Genomic DNA, 18220 nt, shown 5'->3' on the forward strand with positions numbered 1-18220 from the left:
GCAGGGGCGGGGCGGGGCGGGGCGGGGCTGGGTCCGCCGCCCGCGGTCGGGTCCGCTCCCGCACTCGCGGCCCGGGTCCCGGTGGCGCCATGTCTTTCTGCAGCTTCTTCGGGGGCGAAGTTTTCCAGAACCACTTTGAGCCAGGTCCAGCCGGCGGCCGCGGGCCGGGAGGGCTGGGGCGGGTGTGCATTGGAGGGGCGCCGCCACTGTCCGGGCCTGGAAGATCGGGGACCTGGGGGGGGCGGCCGGAGAGGAGAGAGGGGACCCCCTGAACCTTTCCGAGAACCTGTGGGGCCGGGTACTGTGGTTGGTGTGGGGGGGTCATCGGGTCAGGGTGGGGATAGTGGGGGTGGGGGGCCATCGGGGTCGGGGTGGGGATAGTGGGGGTGGGGGGCCATCGGGGTCAGGGTGGGGATAGTGGGGGTGGGGGGCCATCGGGGTCGGGGTGGGGATAGTGGGGGTGGGGTCCATCGGGGTCGGGATGGGGATAGTGGGGGTGGGGGGTCATCGGGTCAGGGTGGGGATAGTGGGGGTGGGGTCCATCGGGGTCGGGGTGGGGATAGTGGGGGGGGTCATCGGGGTCGGGGTGGGGATAGTGGGGGTGGGGGGTCATCGGGTCGGGGTGGGGATAGTGGTGGTGGGGGGCCATCGGGGTCGGGGTGGGGATAGTGGGGGTGGGGGGCCATCGGGGTCGGGGTGGGGATAGTGGGGGTGGGGGGCCATCGGGGTCAGGGTGGGGATAGTGGGGGTGGGGGGCCATCGGGGTCGGGGTGGGGATAGTGGGGGTGGGGGGCCATCGGGGTCGGGGTGGGGATAGTGGGGGTGGGGGGCCATCGGGGTCGGGGTGGGGATAGTGGGGGTGGGGGGGCCATCGGGGTCGGGGTTCCGACTGAGGGGGAAAGCCAAGGAACATCTGGTCCAGGGCAGTGCCAGCTGTTACCCCCCCCCCTTCCCCCTTCAGAGGTCTCTGGAGTGACTGGACAGGTTCTCCTTGTCCCCTTCAGATCTGGATGTGCCAGCCCAGGGCCTCTGCCCGGGAGCCACGGGTGCCATCCAGCCAGCCCCTGCCAAGGTCCAGTGAACTTTGTTCTGCCCGAGTGGTGCGCAGTCTGGTTGCAGGCTTTAGGCTAGCTCTCAGCTCCGGCTCCAGGCTGTGAACGGTTCTGGCCAGCCCCTTCTTAGCGGAGCTCTGCTGACAACGGACTTATTTGGTAAAAACACATGCTTAGGAACTGGAGACAGAGCTCTAGTGTTGCAGCGCCAGCCATGAGGGGAAACCGTTGAGCAAGTGTACAAAGATCTTGAACTCAAGCCCCCCCCCCTTACAGGCACTAAAAACAAACCACATTCATAGGCAAGACTGGGACTTGGGTGTCTTTGGGGCAGAGTCTTGTGGGGTGTCTCTCCTTTAGGGACTTAGGCTATGACACGGCTTCTCTGGGGCTGTGGCCGGGGATCACCTCTGTCTCGAGTCCTGGTGTGCTGCCCAGCTGCGGACGGCACTCCTGGGCCTCTGCTTCCTTCTCAAGTTCCGGGTAAAGGCTGGGCAGCCACAGACTTCAGGAAGGCTGTCCCCAGGTTCTCTGGTTCTTTTTTTTGGGGGGGGTGACTTCGTGCCCCTGGAGGTTCCTGTTTTTATTCTTTCAAGTAGTGGTGCAACTCTTTTGTAACTTTCCTTGCCCCTGTGCTGCCCCACACTGATGTTTTGGGGAAAGAGAAAACCCAGCCCCAGCCCCCTTGTCTCTCTGACTCTCTGACAACCTGGACGCTTTTTGTGTGTGTGCCAATATGGCGTCTTGAACTTAGGGCCTAGGCGCTTAAGCTCAAGGCTGGCAACCCTATCATTTGAGCTACTGCTCCACTTCTGGCTTTTTGGTGGCCCATTGGAGATGAGAGTCTCAGACTTTCCTGCCTGGCTGTCTTTATGCTGTGATCCTCAGATCCCAGCCTGCGAGTAGCTGGGATGTCAGGCATGAGCCACGGCTCCCGGCTTGGCGGCCTGTTTCTGGGACCATTCTCTTGCTCCTCCTGACTGACTGGAGGCTCAGTCCAGGGCCTTCCTGGGTAGCCATTTGGGGGTTGGTGGGGTTCAGGGGTCACATCAGGGCTTCCCTGCGAGTCCTGCAGGGGTGGAGGTGCGCGTCCATCCGGCTACACACTTTTCTCTGGGTGTCTGTGACGTCACACCTCTCCTTGCTCACGTGTAAACTGGAAATGGGCTGTGGAGAGTGTGCATAAGACAAGTGTGAAGTGTGAGCTCAGTGCCACGTGTCCCCCGAGCCACCGGGGTCTCTGCGCGGTGACCCATGCGTGAGTGGGCAGAGCGCCCAGGGGCCAGGCGTCCGGACTGGCTGGGCTGAGGTCTCTGCGTTGACTCCCCCGGCCCAGGTGTGTACGTGTGCGCCAAGTGCGGCTACGAGCTCTTCTCCAGCCGCTCCAAGTACGCACACTCGTCCCCGTGGCCGGCCTTCACCGAGACCATCCACGCAGACAGTGTGGCCAAACGCCCGGAGCCCCATCGCCCCGAAGCCCTGAAGGTGGGTGGCCGGGGAGGCCCGAGAGCGGGCCACCCCCCTTCCCCCGCTCCCCTCACACGCTTGGGCCTTCAAGGCCGGTTCAGGTTTTCAGCCTGGGCCGCTGAGCCTGGCGCAGGGCGCGGGCGGCGGGGCACGTTCCCCTCAGGCCCAGCCTCTCGTGAGCCCGCAGCTCACGCGGCGTGTGGTCTTCCCAGGTGTCTTGTGGCAAGTGTGGCAATGGACTGGGCCATGAGTTCCTGAACGACGGTCCCACGCGTGGGCAGTCCCGATTCTGAATCTTCAGCAGCTCGCTGAAGTTCATCCCTAAAGGTGAGTGGGGAGGGGCACGGGGGGGGGGAGCCCCCGGTCCCCTGGGGAGGCGATGGGCGGGGAGCGAGGCGCATCCAGCCTGTGCCTGTCCACTTACGCGGCACGTCAGGGACAACAGGGTGAATGTCCGCCGATCCAGCCCCAGTCCCGCCCAGTCCTGTCAGGGGAGGTGGACCCGCACCCGGCCACGTTTGGCCGTGGCCTCTGGTGTCAGGTCGGAGCTGCTGAGTTCCGTCTCCACGGCCTGGCCTGGCCCGCGGCTCTCGGCTCACCGGGTCCTCACCCCCCCAGCCTGTCTGCACACAGGGTCACCCCTCCCCGTGCTCCGTGACTCCACCTCCACCTCCTCTCTCGCTGTCCCCAGGGCCACCCCCGTCCCTTACCCCTGCTTGCACTCAGCAGTGCAGGACTGTCAGTAGCACAGGCCGGTGTGGGGCTCCACCAGGAGCCTGAGGTGACGTTTGGCTCCATCTTTATTGTCCTGGAGGAGGAAGAGACCGCCGGTCCTGTAGGTTTCGGGGACTCACGTGTGCGCCCTCTAACTTGCCTACTGGCCGAAGAATGAGTTAATGCCCGATTGTTTTCTCTCTTCTCCCTCCTTTTTTTCAGGCAAAGAAACTTCTGCTGCCCAGGGGCAGTAGGTGGGCAGCCTCCCTCCCCCCCCATGGACTCGCGGTGGCTGGCTGGGCCCTGGCTGTGGCATCTCGGCATTCCGACAGGAAGGCAGGGCGGGGGTGGCTGAGACATCGGAAAGGACAGACTCCTTGCACAAAGCACCCCAGAGGCCAGGGCTGAGCCTCGGCCTTTCTTGGCGTACGCAGTCTCCAGGAGACTTACATACCGCCAGGACATTTATACATATGCCCATGGGCCCACGTATTTTTCCCATTTCCTCCCTGGCTTTCTGTATGTCTTGCGAGGGACACCAGTTCCCAACCTTGGACCCCACCGAAGCCCTGTGCCTTCCCTTGCCTGTTGCGGGGGGAGGAGGAAAGCAAACACGGCCGCCCCGCCGGCCCCTCCAGCCCTGGTCACTGCATGATCTGCCCTGGCTAAACCCTCCTAGGCCAGCCAGGGTGGTGACAACCTGTGGCCTGCAGGAAGAGTAGAGCCATCCCAGCCCTGTTTCACCATCTGCGGGTACTGTTGCTTCATGACCTGGCCGGTGCAGCTGCCCCGCGGTCACCGGCCTCGGTCCACACCTGCAAAGATGTCCCAAGCCCTGTGCTCTTGCCAGGGGAGGACGGGGGAGGCAGAAGCCTGTCCCCCAGCTCGAGTCTTAGAGTAATCAGGTGGAAATGAATAAAGGTGAGCCCTGGCCGCGCGCACGGTGCTGCTCCAGGCCCGGCCTGCTGTCTTGGTTCCCATGCAGAGGGAGGGTGAGCATCAGGACTTTACTCTTGCGTGCTCTGAAAATATTTGTGGTTCTGTATTGAGGATGCAGCTGTGTGTGCAAGATGGGGACTGAGGTAGATGGAGGCCGCCCTCAGAAAGCCTGTGTGAACCCTGGAAGGCAGTAGTAAGAAGGTGCAGCCATCACCCCTGGCTTGAGGGAGCGGAGTCATGCAAGTCCTTGGAACCCACAGCGGCAGGGACCAAGTGACAGTGCCCACGGCTCCCAGCTGCCCTCAGACCTAGCGCGGCCCACGGCTTCTCTAGAAGTGAAATGGGCCGACCCCTGACTGGACTGAACAAGTATCGGTCCGAGAAACAGAAGACTCGCATGAACCCCAGAACAGCAGTGTCCTGCTGCCTTGGGGCCCCAGAGCCTGGCGGCCAGGGAGGCCAGGCAGCCTTCAGCTATACGGTTAATCTGGCCTTGCACTGATTGTGCACCGGGGCAGGGAAGCAGGGAGACCCTGGGCGCCACGCTCCCAGAGGCACCAGTGTCCCCCTCAGTCCGGGGTGTGCGGCAACCTCCTAATCGTGAGGCAATTGCCAAACAAGAATGGCCCCCAGCCTTCCTACAGGAAGGCCCAAGGTGGCCTCTGGGAGGCCAGGCCCAGGTGCCGGCCCAGAGCCTGCCCGCAGGGGGCGCTCATGGCCCACAGGCCTGGGGCATGTTGGGCTGCAGTTTCCAGGAGCTGCCACTGGGGGGCATCGCATGGCCCAGCCTCATCTGGGACCCATTAGCCCGGTGCCCCAGGGTCCTAGCGGGCCCCGTGTCCTGGGTGACCTGTGCAGGGGGCGCCTTTGGACCCACTCCCCTTTCTGGAGCCAAGAAAGGAGGACAGATGGGGGACAGGTGGAGGATAAGGGAAGGGTCAGGACTGGGAAGCTGGGAGTGTTTGGAGGCGCAGATACAGGCAGGATCTCCCAAACGCAGCCCAGTGCCAGCCCTCTCTCCAGGTCCCTGGTGGGGTCCCATCTGCACGGATGCCCCCTCCCTGGTCCTCTCCCCTGAGAGTTTGGGCCTTGGCCCGCCCTAGGCCTGGATGCTGAAGTTGCAGCCCTGCAGATCTCTGTTCCTCTGCCCCCATCTCTCCCTGCTGCAGAGCAGGATGCTTCTTGTAGCCCACCCCCTTGCCCCTCCGCCAGCCAGCCATCTTGGCAGGGTGGTCCCAGCATTTGCTGTTCATTATTCTCCAGTCCCTCCCTACTGCCAGAATCCTTCCAGAGGCCCCACCCCTACCCCCCGTGGCTCTCTCCCTCCCTCCACTGCAGGTACACCGCTGTCCCCCCTGAGGTTTCTTTGTCCAAGTCGAAGAGCTCCCCACACCCATGGCCACAGCTTGCTGAGGCTGAGTGCAGTCTCTCCATCAGAGGCTGGCCTCGGGTTGCTGTGGTGCGTGGTGGCTGTGTGGCCTGGTGTGGCTGCTAAGCGGGGAGGGCCTGCCTCCTCTCCCTTCCACAGGGACGTTTTTCATGATTCAGTTCTGACACTGTCAATCTTGTCTGCCCCGGCCAGTCCTGGCCAGCCCTGGCCAGCCCACGACCCTTCCCTGCCATTGTATCCGCCAATCTCCACCAGCAAACCCCCAGGTTTTGGAAAGTGGAGCCACAGACGCCTTTCCCCTCTGGTCTTGTCCCCAAGGCAGACAGCAGGAGGTGCTCAGGTGCTGGGCGGGGGGGGGGGGGGGGGGTGCAGCTTTTCCCGCAGTCCCATGGTCCCTGGTACATGTCCTCAGTCTCTTTACCAGGACCAGGCCCTTGGAGAGGAGGGGTTTGTCATCTTTAATAAAAACAGGAGAGGAAGCCACTGGTGGCTCATACTTGTAATCCTAGCTACTCAGGAGGCTGAGGTTCAAAGCTAGCCTGGGCAAGAAAGTCTGTGAGACTCATCTCCAATGACTCACTGAAAGGTCACAAGTGGTGCTGTGGCTCAGGTGGTAAAGCCCTAAGCCTTGAGCACAAAAGCTCAGGGACAGCGCCCAGGCCCGAGTTCAAGCCTCAGGGCCTGTACTTCCCCTCCCCACTCCCACCTTCCACAACATGGAAAGGGAGGCGAGGGAGCTGGGTCCCTGGCAGGGAAGACCTGGAAATCCTTTCATGAAGTCACTGCTGCGGCCCCTGTACCACCGTCTCCCACCGGGGGAAGGGAAGCAGGGCAGCGGCCCCTGCCCAGGACAGCCACATCCTCTCTCTTGGGCACATCCGGCATCCGAGTGGAAAAACCCCACGCAAATCCAGGACAGCTGGGCCTGCCCTGGGGCCGCAGCCCTCCGCTGCTCCCCTCGCCAGACTCCTTCCTGTGGTGTGGTGTGGGGGTGCAGGGCGGGCTGTGCGAGGGAGGTCCTGTTCATGTGTGAACCCCCCCCAGCTGTCCCCCGCTGAGGAGGAGCTGCACCCCGACTAACAGCTCTCTGCCTAGGGGGAGAGGGGGCACCACGGGCTGGGGGGCCGGAGCAGGCTGGGAAAGAGACAGAGAAAGGTGTTCTGGGTAGAGGAAAAAAATAATCAGACAGCAGAACGCAAGTGACCTTTCCAGAGACAGGGACCCCCGTCTCCCAAGATCACCAAGCAGGGAGTGGGCAGGATGCCAGGCTGGGTCCTGGCGGGGGGAGGAGCTGCCCAGATAGGAGGAGGAGGAAGGAAGGAGGCAGAGCCTCTCAGACCATCCTCCCTCAGCAGGTGGGGGCCTGAGGAAACGTTATCCCTCAGGGATAAGAAAGGGCAGGCCGGGCGCTGGTGGCTCATGCCTGTAATCCTAGCTACTCAGGAGGCTGAGATCTGAGGATCGAGGTTCAAAGCCAGCCCGGGCAGGAGAGACCGTGAGACTCTTATCTCCAATAAACCACCAGAAAAACCGGAAGTGGCGTTGTAGCTCAAGTGGTAGAGCGCTGGCCTTGAGCTGAAGAGCTGAAGGACAGCGCTCAGGCCCAGAGTTCAAGCCCCACGGCCGACAAAAAAAAAAAAAAAAAAAAAAAGGGCCGGGCCTGGCTCCCAGAGATAGAGAATTATCCTCAGAGAATAAGCAGGGGAACACACGCCAGGGGATTTGGAGTCCTGATTGGCGCCTGCTCGGATTGGGTGGGTGCTGTAGGCCTGGGTGGCTTTTTGTGGGAAGGCTCTGAGGAGAACCAGCCAGTCTGGAACAAATCTCATTTTAAGCTAGACTAGACGAAGAACTTCCTGTCCCCAGCGTGTGCCAGCATGATTCCCAGACAGTGGCATGCCAACAACCTGCCCGCAGGGCCTCAGGCTCAGGCTTGCCCTGACAAGCAGGTTTGGCCCTGGGGGCTGTGTTAGAGGGGCCGTGACTGGTCTTTACCCCATTAGCCCCACGTGGCCCTGCATGGCCCTCTGCGGCCGGGGCAGCCCTGGGTGGCAGCTGGGTGGGTCCTGGAGGCCTGGTGTCCCTCAGAGACAGCTGAGACATGTCCAGGTGCCATTAGGCCCGGAGCCAACCCCTAACAAGCAGAAGGGACAGAGGCCTGGTCTGGTGGAGGGGCTGGGCCTGGGGTGGGGCTGGGAGTGGGCAGGTGGCTGGTCCTCTTGGGGCTTCACCGGCCCTCCCTCTCCTTTGTGGGCAGTGCTGGGGTGTGGTAAACCAGGGCCCGATCTCCTGAATCTCCTGGCGCTGGGAGGGAGTTCCCTCTCTTCCCCCACGAACACTGCCCTGAGCCTTTCACACCCTCCCGGGGGACCGCGGGGGGCCGGAGGGGGGGGGTGGGTCCGGAGCCACTGGGCCCCGACGGGCGGATCCCGGAACCAGGCCGGCTGTTTCTTGGGGGGCAGGGCTCCCACCGACCTGGGTGGCGCCTGCGAGCTGGGGCCCAAAGCGGATTCTGACCACAGAATGTGGGGACGGGGCCCGCGTTAGGCTGCGGACGTGGCCTCGTTTCCCCCTTGACGTCGGGGCCCGTGCGCTTCTTTGGTCCGGAGGCGAGGCTCCCACCGTGTGCGCGCGCGCGCATGCGCAGCCCGCAGTCCCGGGCTTGAACTCAGGGCCTGGCGCTGTCTCTGAGCTCCTTGGCTCCAGGCTGGCGTCCTGGTGACCAGTGAGCAGAGCCTCCTGGACGTGGCGGGCCTCGAACGGCCACCTTCCTTCTCAGCCGCCTGGGTGCCCGGCTAGGCTCCCACTTGTGGAGGCCTCCCCGTCCAGGAGGGGCGGGAAGGCGCCTTCTCGGGCGGGCTGGCCCGTCCGGGTGCGCCAGGGGCCCGGCGGGGTCCTAGAGTCCCCGAGCCGGCCGGGCGGAGGGGACGGGCGCCCAGACCCCGCCTCCGGCCCAGAAGCCACGCCCATTGCACCACGCCCACCTACCCCGACCTCGCCCCTCCGGCCCCGCCCCTCCGACCAGCCCCGCCCATGCAAACCCGCCCCCAGCTCCGGCCCCGCCCACAAACCACGCCCAGAGGCCCCGGACTCACCCCACCCAGCTCCGCCCCCTCCTCCCCTGCCCGCCCCTCCGGCCCCGCCCCTCCGACCAGCCACGCCCATTCAACCACGCCCCAGCTCCGGCCCCGCCCTCCGGCCCGCCCCTCCGACCAGCCACGCCCATTCAACCACGCCCCAGCTCCGGCCCGCCCCTCAGGCCCGCCACGCCCATTCCAGCACGCCCCAGCTCCGGCCCTGCCCTCCGGCCCGCCCCTCCGGCCCGCCACGCCCATTCCAGCACGCCCCAGCTCCGGCCCCGCCCCTCCGACCAGCCACGCCCATTCCAGCACGCCCCCAGCTCCGGCCCCGCCCCCCGGCCCGCCCCTCGCCCGGCTCCCCCGGCCGGCCGTCCAGGCGCGGGCGGCGTGTACGCCCGTCTGCGGTCCCCGCTCCCCGGGGCGCCCGCGACGCGGCCCCATGGCGGGTAGCGGGGCCGGGGCCGGGGTCGGCGCGGGCGCGGGGCCGGGGCCGGGGCCGGGGGCCGCGCCGCGGGCGTCCCGGGCGGCGCTGGCGCTGGCGGCGGCGCTGCTGCTCGGCGTCTACGCGCTGAGCGCCCTCCCGGGCCGCCCCGCGCCGCCCGGCCCCGGCCCCGGCCCCGGCCCCGGCCCCGGCCGGCGGCGCCTCCCGCAGGCGCTGATCGTGGGCGTGAAGAAGGGCGGCACGCGCGCGCTGCTCGAGGCGCTGCGGCTGCACCCCGACGTGCGCGCGCCCGGCGCCGAGCCGCACTTCTTCGACAGGTGCTACGGGCGCGGCCTGGCCTGGTACCGGTGAGCGCCGCCCTCCCCTCCCTCCCCTTCCCCCTCCCCTCCCTCCCTCCCCTCCCCTCCCCTCCCCCTCCCCTCCCCTCCCTCCCCTCCCTCCCCTTCCCCCTCCCCTCCCTCCCCTCCCCTCCCCTCCCCCTCCCCTCCCCTCCCTCCCCTCCCTCCCCTTCCCCCTCCCCTCCCTCCCCTCCCCTCCCCTCCCTCCCCTCCCTCCCCTCCCCCTCCCCTCCCCTCCCCTCCCCTCCCCTCCCCCTCCCCTCCCTCCCCTCCCCTCCCCTCCCCCTCCCCTCCCCTCCCTCCCCTCCCTCCCCTTCCCCCTCCCCTCCCTCCCCTCCCCTCCCCTCCCTCCCCTCCCTCCCCTCCCCCTCCCCTCCCCTCCCCTCCCCTCCCCTCCCCCTCCCCTCCCCTCCCCTCCCCTCCCCTCCCCCTCCCCTCCCCTCCCTCCCCTCCCTCCCCTTCCCCCTCCCCTCCCTCCCCTCCCCTCCCCTCCCTCCCCTCCCTCCCCTCCCCCTCCCCTCCCCTCCCCTCCCCTTCCCCCTCCCCTCCCCCTCCCCTCCCCCTCCCCCTCCCCTCCCCTCCCCTCCCCTCCCTCCCCTTCCCCCTCCCCTCCCCTCCCCTTCCCCCTCCCCTCCCCTCCCCTCCCCCTCCCCTCCCCTCCCTCCCCTCCCTCCCCTTCCCCCTCCCCTCCCTCCCCTCCCCTCCCCTCCCTCCCCTCCCTCCCCTCCCCCTCCCCTCCCTCCCCTCCCTCCCCTCCCCCTCCCCTCCCCTCCCCTCCCCTCCCCTCCCCCTCCCCCTCCCCTCCCCTCCCCTCCCCTCCCTCCCCTTCCCCCTCCCCTCCCCTCCCCTCCCCCTCCCCTCCCCCTCCCCTCCCCTCCCCTCCCTCCCCTCCCTCCCCTTCCCCCTCCCCTCCCCCTCCCCTCCCCTCCCCTCTGCTTCCCCGGGGAGCTGAGGAGCCCTTCCTGGACTTGGGGGCCGGGCACTGCCCTTGGGCCCAGGGGTGGGGGTTGGATTTATCTCCTGCACTGCCCTGCCCCCCTCCTGGGACAGGCCTGGGGTGCGGCCTCCCGCGCCCCGTCCTCTGCCTCAGCCTGGGTGGCCTGGGGACTCTGGGGGTGGCAGGACCCGGTGCTCGCAGATCCCCTCACCCCCATTTGTGAACGCTGACTCTCCTGTTAGGATGGGGGGGCCGGGCGGGGCTGGCTCTGAGCAGAGGGGGACGGGAGGGCTCCCCACTCCACTTGATCTCAGCGGGGAGAAAGCGGGAGAGGAAGGAGGCTGCAGAGTGGGACCCCAGGGACCCCCATGGCCAGGGCCTGGGCTCCTTGGAGGAGAGGCAGGTTCAGGACCACCCTGGGCAGCGTCGGGCTTGGGGAGGAGGCTGTGGAGAGAGACCCAGGCCCAGGCTGGGGGGTCACATCCTGAGCCGGGGGGCTGGTGGGGACGCTGACCTGCCCAGGGGAGCCGTGGCCTGTTCCACACAGCGTGCAGCTGTGAGAGGGGACTGTGCCCTGGGCCTCTGGAAATGCCCCCCCCCCCCCCCCCCCCCGCCTCAGTGTCCCGGCGCGTCCCGGTGTGGTGGGGGAGGGGCTGTGTCTTCTTGTCTGCGTGGGGCGGGCACTGCTGCCAGGCGCTGGGGTCTCCAAACGCTCCTGTCTGGTCAGGGGGGCTCCCCTTCCTCCCCCCTCCTCCCGGGGACAGGTAGGAAGTGGTTTGGCCCTCATACTCTGGAACCATCCTTCAGTTCCTGGGGAGTGAGCAGTGGGTGGCAGGAGCAGGCCTGGGCTCCTGCACCCCCAGGTCTTTCTGGTTGTGATGGAAAGGGATCCCATGTCCCGGCCTCCACTGGCTGGAAGCTGTCGGGAAATGCAGACCAAATGGGGTGGGCTCCGCGGAACGGCCCGCAGAACAACTTGTCAGATGTTTGCCATGCATAGCCAGAGTTCTGCTCTGCTCTCCCTGGTCCCCCCCCCCCCCGCCGTTGCTGTCCCCCAGCCCCCAACATGCCAGTCTCTGCGTTACACCCCCCACTGGCGCCCCACTGGGACAGGCTGCTACAGAACTGATCCCAAAGACCTCAGATCTCAGAGTGGCGTGAGTGAGCCCCCCTCCACCCTTCCTGTGCCTCCTGTGAGCTGTGTGTGTGTGTGTGTGTGTGTGTGTGTGTGTGCACCCCTGTCCAGTGTGTCTGTGACGGGGTGGGGGAGGTCTGGCTCTCTCTGCCACATGATGGAAGAAGCTGACGTCTTCGGCGGAGAGGAAAGGCTCTCTGTTCTCTCCCGTCTCCCCAGCCCTGCTGTGGCCATAGTAGCGTCTGGAACCTGGTACTTCTGGGTCTCACCAAGTAGCCCAGACTGGCCTCACACTGGAGAGCCTCTGGTCAGACGCTTTAAGTTCTGGGATTGTGGGTGTGAAGCACCACAACCAGCCCTGGGTCTCCGCCTGTGTGTGTGTACGCATGCGTGCGTGCGTGTGTGTGTGTGGGGGGGGGGGGGGTCCTGTCCTGTCACTAGCCCATGGTCTATGCACTTGTTCACTCATCTTGGGTGTCCACGTGACCAGGGCAGACTCTGGGGACTCTGAGGTGGTGGTGGGGGGAGGCCAGGCTGGGTGAGACTGGGTGGGGTTGGGCAGGGGTGTCTGCTCCCTAGCACAGCCCTGAAGCCTCTGCCTCTGTTGACCTAGTTCCCAGACTTTCCTTGGAGCTGTTTGCTCAGCTGATCTGCCCCACCAGCCCCGCACCCTGCCCTACCCTGCCCTGCCCTGCCAGGGCCAGCCCCACTTACTCGGCCCCCACCCTGAGCTACCTGGACAGCAGGTGTTGTCTTGGGACCTGGCTGCAGGCGCCTGGCCTGTTTGCATTTTCCCAAGGCAGGGGTCTGCGGTCAGCTCTCCTCCTCTGGACCTGGGAATGGGCCGGTGCCTTCCTTACTCACATCCGAATGATGTGAGCCGGTGGCTCAAGCCTGTAATCCTAGTTACTCAGGAGGCTGAGGTCTGAGGATCGAGGTTCAAAGCCAGCCCGGGCAGGAAAGTCCGTGAGACTCTTATCTCCAAGAAACGACTAAAAAACTGGAAGTGGTGCTGTGGCTCAAGCGGTAGAGTGCTCGTCTTGAGCTGAAGAGCACAGGGACAGCACCTAGGCCCAGAGTTCAAACCACATGACCAACAAAAAAAAAGAAAAGAAAAGAAATGCCGGGCTTCAGGCCTGGCACCCTGGCCCTTGCAAGGTCGAGATAGCCCCCAGTGGCCCAGAAAGATGCGATCACAACCACATTGCTAATGGACACAAGCGCACCCTGCTTTTTTGGTTGGCACTTTGGCATTCAGAGCTGGGCCAGAAGGGGGAGGGGTGGGCAGGGCTGTGGTTAAGGGCAGGGAGAGGTGTAATTAAATTTCGGCGTGGGGGGGCGGGAGAGCAGTCCACCTGCCACTCATTATTGATGACCTCACTCGGGGCCAATGACTACAGCGTGGAGGCTGGGTGTCACAGGTCCACACTGGCTGGCCTCGGGCTCCTCAGGTCTGGGTGGGAAAGCAGCACCATGGTTGGGGTACAGCAGCTCTGGGTGGGGTGGTCACTGGGAGGGCGTTGCCCTGACATGAGGGCCCAGAGAATTTGTTGAGAGATAATAAACTGCCAGTAAACACACTCCGGCAGCTCTGAGCCCCGGTGATGGACACCCTGGACACCCTGGTGGGTGGCCCCTACTGCAGGTCTGTGTGGGCTGGCCGGGACCCCGCACTGCACCTACCAGGCTCCCCATTGCTGCACCTTAGGGGTTGGGCCTGGGGGATGTCACCAGAGGAAGAGGGGCTGGTCCTGGGTCCCTGGGGAGCGGGCTAGGGGAGGGGGCATGGCCGATGGCCAGCTCCCCTCCTGCGGTCTCTCAGGAGCCTGATGCCCCGCACGGTGGACGGACAGATCACCATGGAGAAGACTCCCAGCTACTTCGTCACCCGGGAGGCCCCGCGCCGCATCCACAGCATGTCCCCCGACACCAAGCTGATTGTGGTGGTGCGAAACCCCGTGACCCGAGCCGTCTCCGACTACGCCCAGACCCTGTCCAAGACCCCAGGCCTGCCCAGCTTCCGAGCGCTGGCCTTCCGCCACGGCCTGGGCCCCGTGGACACCGCCTGGAGTGCGGTGCGCATCGGCCTCTACGCCCTGCACCTGGGCCGCTGGCTGCGCTACTTCCCGCTGTCCCGCTTCCTGTTCGTCAGCGGCGAGCGCCTGGTCAGCGACCCCGCCGGGGAGGTGGGACGCGTGCAGGACTTCCTGGGCCTTACACGTGTGGTCACCGGCAAGCACTTCTACTTTAACGCCACCAAGGGCTTCCCGTGCCTCACGAGGGCCCCTGGGAGCAGCCGGCCTCGCTGCCTGGGCAAATCCAAGGGCCGCTCTCACCCCCGCGTGGCCCCGGCCCTGCTTCAGAGACTGCGTGATTTCTACCGGCCCTTCAACCGCAAGTTCTACCAGATGACTGGCCAGGACTTCGGCTGGGACTGAGCCGGGGCGGCCTTCCTGACACGGCCGGTAGCCCCACACAGTCAGAGCGGGCTGGCTGCGCGCCCTGCGGAGACAGAATGTTTAAGAGCTACACTTTGCCTGGGCGCCGGTGGCTCACGCCTGTCATCCTGACGACTCAGGAGGCTGAGATCTGAGCATCGAGGTTCAAAGCCAGCCCGGGCAGGAAAGTCGGTGAGACTCATCTCCAGTAAACCACTAGAAAAAATGGAAGTGGTGGCTCAAGTGGTAGAGCGCTCGCCTTGAGCTGAAGAGCGCAGGGATAGCACCCAGGCCCAGAGTTCAACCTCACAACCACCAACAAAAAAAAAATACACGTTGGATTTCCATTTTCCCAGTTGACCTCTCAATCCGAGTGGGCCTGTTATCTTAAACGCCTTTGTCCTCTTGTTTCGTGAATCTCTTTTTCTAGGGGTGGCTCTGGGGATTGAACTCGGGGGCACTCTCCTGCTTGAGTCACGCCTCTGGCTCTCCGATGGATGGGATATTGTGTCACCAGCTCCGGTGCAGCACTGCCCGTCAGGCGTCCTCTCCCACGCTGTTTCTTACACACTGGGGGTGGGGGCAGGGCCTCCGTCCCGTGTCACCTGTGAGGCTGAGGCTGGTGGCCTGACTCCTGACACACAGCTCGGTTTTGGTGAGTTTGAGGGCTGCCGGATCCTCTCTTCTCAGCCTTAGAGGTGGAGCAGTGTCAATCAGGACCAAGGGGTGCAGTGCGCTGGGCAAGCTGACCTGGGCAAAATCTGGGTGGGGTGAGCGTGGAAAGGCCGGATGGGGCTGGTCTCGGGCTGGCCAGGCTGCGGGGTCCATGGGGCGGGACCTCTCCCCTTGGTGAGCGGGCCGCGCTGTGACTCCAGACGGGCTGTGTGATGACCCTCGGCCGGGAACATAGCCGGAGGGCCGAGTCTCAGGGACTGGCTGTGTGTGGGGGGGTTGATGAACCCCACACAGAACCTTGGGTGCAGGTGTCACCCATAAATTACCAAACCTCAGACAACCTCCCTGCCCGTGAGTCCCCGCACAATGACATTGAGCTGAGATCTCCCGTGCAGCTCGGAGCCGGGCTCCCCTCTAGGATCCTTTTCCTGCTGCTTCATCTGAACCGCATCAGGGCTGCGTGTTTGGCCGGAAGAGCCGTCTGCAAAGCTGTCAGTCAACTCGAGCAGGGGCTGCGAGGCTGTTGCCAGAAGCATTTCATACACCAGCTTTCCGATTGAGCGGGATCGAGGCCTGCCGTGGGGCAATCGAGAACAATCAGAGATCTTGTTCCCGGTGTCTTCTCCTGTGATCCTTGCGGTGTGTGTGTGGGGCAGAGCTGGCTAGACGGCCGCCCACGGTCAGATCCTATCAGCTCGCTTCCTTCTTGCAGGAGGGGATGGAGGACAGGATATCTGATGGGAAACTGATCCAGAGACACATGCCATAACCGCCCGGAGGAAGGCCTGCCGTCCCCCCCTCCCCCCCCCCCCCCCCCCCGTCCCCACACACACACTGAAGAGCTGGGAGGCTGGGCGGCCAGGGGGAACGTGCCAACCACGCCAGTTCTGGCGCAGAAGCATCCGGAGACTGTCTGGCCCTTGATTGCACTGTCTGGACTGCGGGGCTGGGAAGGGGGCTGGCGCAAGGGTGACGGGGTACGGTTCTCTTGTTTCCGCGCTGGCCGGTCCTGTGGGGATTAGACGGAGTGAGAGATCTGTGGCTCAGAAGCTGTGGCAGGCTTGGGCTGGGGAAACAAAGGCAGACTCCCTGGTCTCTAGAGAGTTCACTGTCCTCCCCCTGCCCCCCATGGCTTGTTCAAAAGCCCTGGACATCAGAAAGGAGCCGGTGAGGAGGCAGATCTGACCAGGGTGGCCACAGAGGTGCTGCTCTTTGTAGAGGCTCCTTGCCCGCTGTCCGTGCACCCTCTCTGGCCATCAACCCTTGTGTATCAAGCAACTGGGCTTTTATCCTCCTTTACAGATGATAAACTGAGGCAGGGAGAGGCCATGTTTTACCAAGAATGGGCCCATGTGGGAGGGAGTGGGGAACACCCTTGGGAAAGTCCGTGATGGGCAGGGTGTAGGGGTGCTTCCACCCAGGGGTGTGCGTCCTGGAGATCCCGGTGCGGGGTGTGGGGAGCCCGCGCATGCTGCCTGACAGAGGTGGCTCCCGTGTTCTGCTGATGGCTCATAGTCGAGCTCAGCAAGGGAGGAGGGTTTCTGGGGGGAGGGGGGTGCTCTTTAAAGGGGGTCTCCTGGCCAAGCTCCGGTGGCTCACACCTGTCATCCTAGCTACTCAGGAGGCTGAGATCTGAGGATCTTGGTTTAAAGCCAGCCCGGGCAGGAAAGTCCATGAGACTCTTATCTCCAAGAAACCACTAGAAAACTGGAAGTGGCGCAGTGGCTCAAGTGGTAGAGCGCTTGCCTTGAGCTGAAGAGCTGAGGGACAGCGCCCAAGCCCAGAGTTCAAGCCCCACGACCGACAAAACAAAACAAAGCAAACAAAAAAAGGGGTCTTCTGTACTATGGAGGTGGTGTATTGCCTGTGATCCCAGCTTCGTGGGAGGCTGTTCGTAGGAGGATTGCAATCTGAGGCCGGCCCCAGGGTAAAAAACACAAGAGTATGCACAACACACAAAGATGAGGTACAAAAGGGATCTTGAGGGCAAGACATAGAAGCAGGGTGGTGGGGGGGGCGGTGTCCTGGCATCCTGGCTGGAGGAGCCCCGTCCATGGGGGCCTGGGAAGGAGCTTCATGCAGCTTACAGGAGCTGAAGCCCCTGACACCAGCCAGCCGCCAGCAGCACCTGGTGAGCGGCCCACAAGGGAGTGACCAGTGCCCACGGCCGGCACGGAATAAGAGCCCTGGCCAACAGTTTTTAACTCTTTTCTGACTTGGTGGTACCGGGGATTTGTGCTTGCTAGGCAGGTGCTCCACCTCCGGACCATGTCTCCCCCTTTCTGTGTCTGCTTTTAATCAGCATAGAGGTAGGATTTCCTACTTTTGCCTGGCACTTCTGAGCTCCGGGCCTCTGTCCTCCCAGCCGCAGCAGCTCGGGTGGGGCTGGCATTCCGGGTGCAACACCGCCACACTGGGCTGAGCGACGGAGGGAGGGTCTTGCTTACTTGCCCATGCTGGCTTTAACTTGGATCCTCCCGATTCCTGGAGTGGCTGGGGCAGCAGGAGTGAGCCTCGACTTCCAGCTCTCTGGGTGTGCTGAGCGGGGCCCCGCACAGCCTCTCAGGTTCCAAGTCCACGGGAACCTGAGCCGATGGATGAATGCTGCGTTACACGGTGTTTCCTTCTTCATTTTTGCTATTTTTGTTTTATTTTTGCAGCGCTGGGCTTTCTTAGGGGACTCTGCCAGCCACTCCCGCAGACCAAGTTATTGTTGTCTTTTTAAATGCAGCACCGAAAAATAATATTGAACTAAGCCAACCAAGGAAGAATGTGCTAGATGAGGGGCCAAGACTCAGAGGCCTGTGAGACACCCCCCTTCTAGAGGACGGGTGTGGGGGGGTGAGGCTGGGGTGAGGCAAGCCCACTGGGGTCTGACAAGAGCCGTGGGGTGGGGGCAGTATCGGGGGGGCGCAGCTGCGGGCAGGGGTGAGGGCAGGGGTGAGGGGTCCCCCTTCTCTGTGGAGTGAGTGCTCACGCCTCTCCTGGGTTGTTTACTTGTGCAAATATTTGCAGGGGGCACAGCCACGTTCTCAGTGGCCCCAGGGGGACTGGACCTGTGTTGTGGAAGAGAGCGTGTCCCACCAGCTCCAGCTCGTGGAGGTCGCCCTCCCCCAGGGACGGGCACCATTGGTGTTCTTGTCCCAGCACACAGGCACCGGCCGCTCCCTTCACAGAGTGACCAGGCGGACGCGCACTGCTGGGCAGGTGACAGCTATCTACACAGGCGGGACGCAGCAGCCTTGCGCTGTGTCTGTGACCACGCCCCGTCCACCTGCTGACCACGCCCCCGAGCCCTGGAAGCTTCCGGCTGGCGGCTCTCCAGCCGTCTTCACAATGGGAGCGTTCTTGCTCTTTCTCCTCACAGAAGCAAAATTGCAGCGGGAAGGCGGGGTGGACAGGGAAACAGACGCCTGGGGAGGACTCCACGCCAGCCAGGGGTGGCCTCTCCAGCTTCCGTCCCTGATACCAGGCCCTCGGCAACTTGTCCCTTTGTGCCCTGGATAGATGGGCAGAAAATCGATGGTTTTGCTCTGTTGACAAAACACATTCCTGGCAACTAGGATGCAGGGGAGCGTTAAAGGCCACAGGCACAATTACTTCCAAGGAAGAG

General features: G+C 64.4%; 1 protein-coding gene and 1 pseudogene across 1 annotated transcript; both read left to right on the forward strand.

Moving 5' to 3' along the window:
* The first annotated feature begins 36 nt into the window (after nucleotides 1-36).
* LOC138814661 (methionine-R-sulfoxide reductase B1-like) lies at nucleotides 37-4189 on the forward strand (annotated as a pseudogene).
* A 5171-nt stretch (nucleotides 4190-9360) lies between these two features.
* LOC138814659 (heparan sulfate glucosamine 3-O-sulfotransferase 6) lies at nucleotides 9361-14334 on the forward strand. Its single transcript, XM_070003784.1, has 2 exons — nucleotides 9361-9431; nucleotides 13317-14334. Exon 2 carries the CDS (start codon nucleotides 13324-13326, stop codon nucleotides 13930-13932), a length of 609 nt encoding a protein of 202 aa, XP_069859885.1. The 5' UTR covers nucleotides 9361-9431; nucleotides 13317-13323; the 3' UTR covers nucleotides 13933-14334.
* The last annotated feature ends 3886 nt before the right edge of the window (nucleotides 14335-18220 follow it).

The sequence above is a fragment of the Dipodomys merriami genome, unplaced genomic scaffold (genome assembly GCF_024711535.1).
Source record: "Dipodomys merriami isolate MVZ:Mamm:240054 unplaced genomic scaffold, mDipMer1.0.p SCAF_60, whole genome shotgun sequence".
Taxonomy (NCBI): domain Eukaryota; kingdom Metazoa; phylum Chordata; class Mammalia; order Rodentia; family Heteromyidae; genus Dipodomys; species Dipodomys merriami.

Excerpts from the sequence above, each read along its gene's own strand:
- LOC138814659 (XM_070003784.1), top strand. The coding sequence starts at position 13,324 with ATGCCCCGCACGGTGGACGGACAGATCACCATGGAGAAGACTCCCAGC.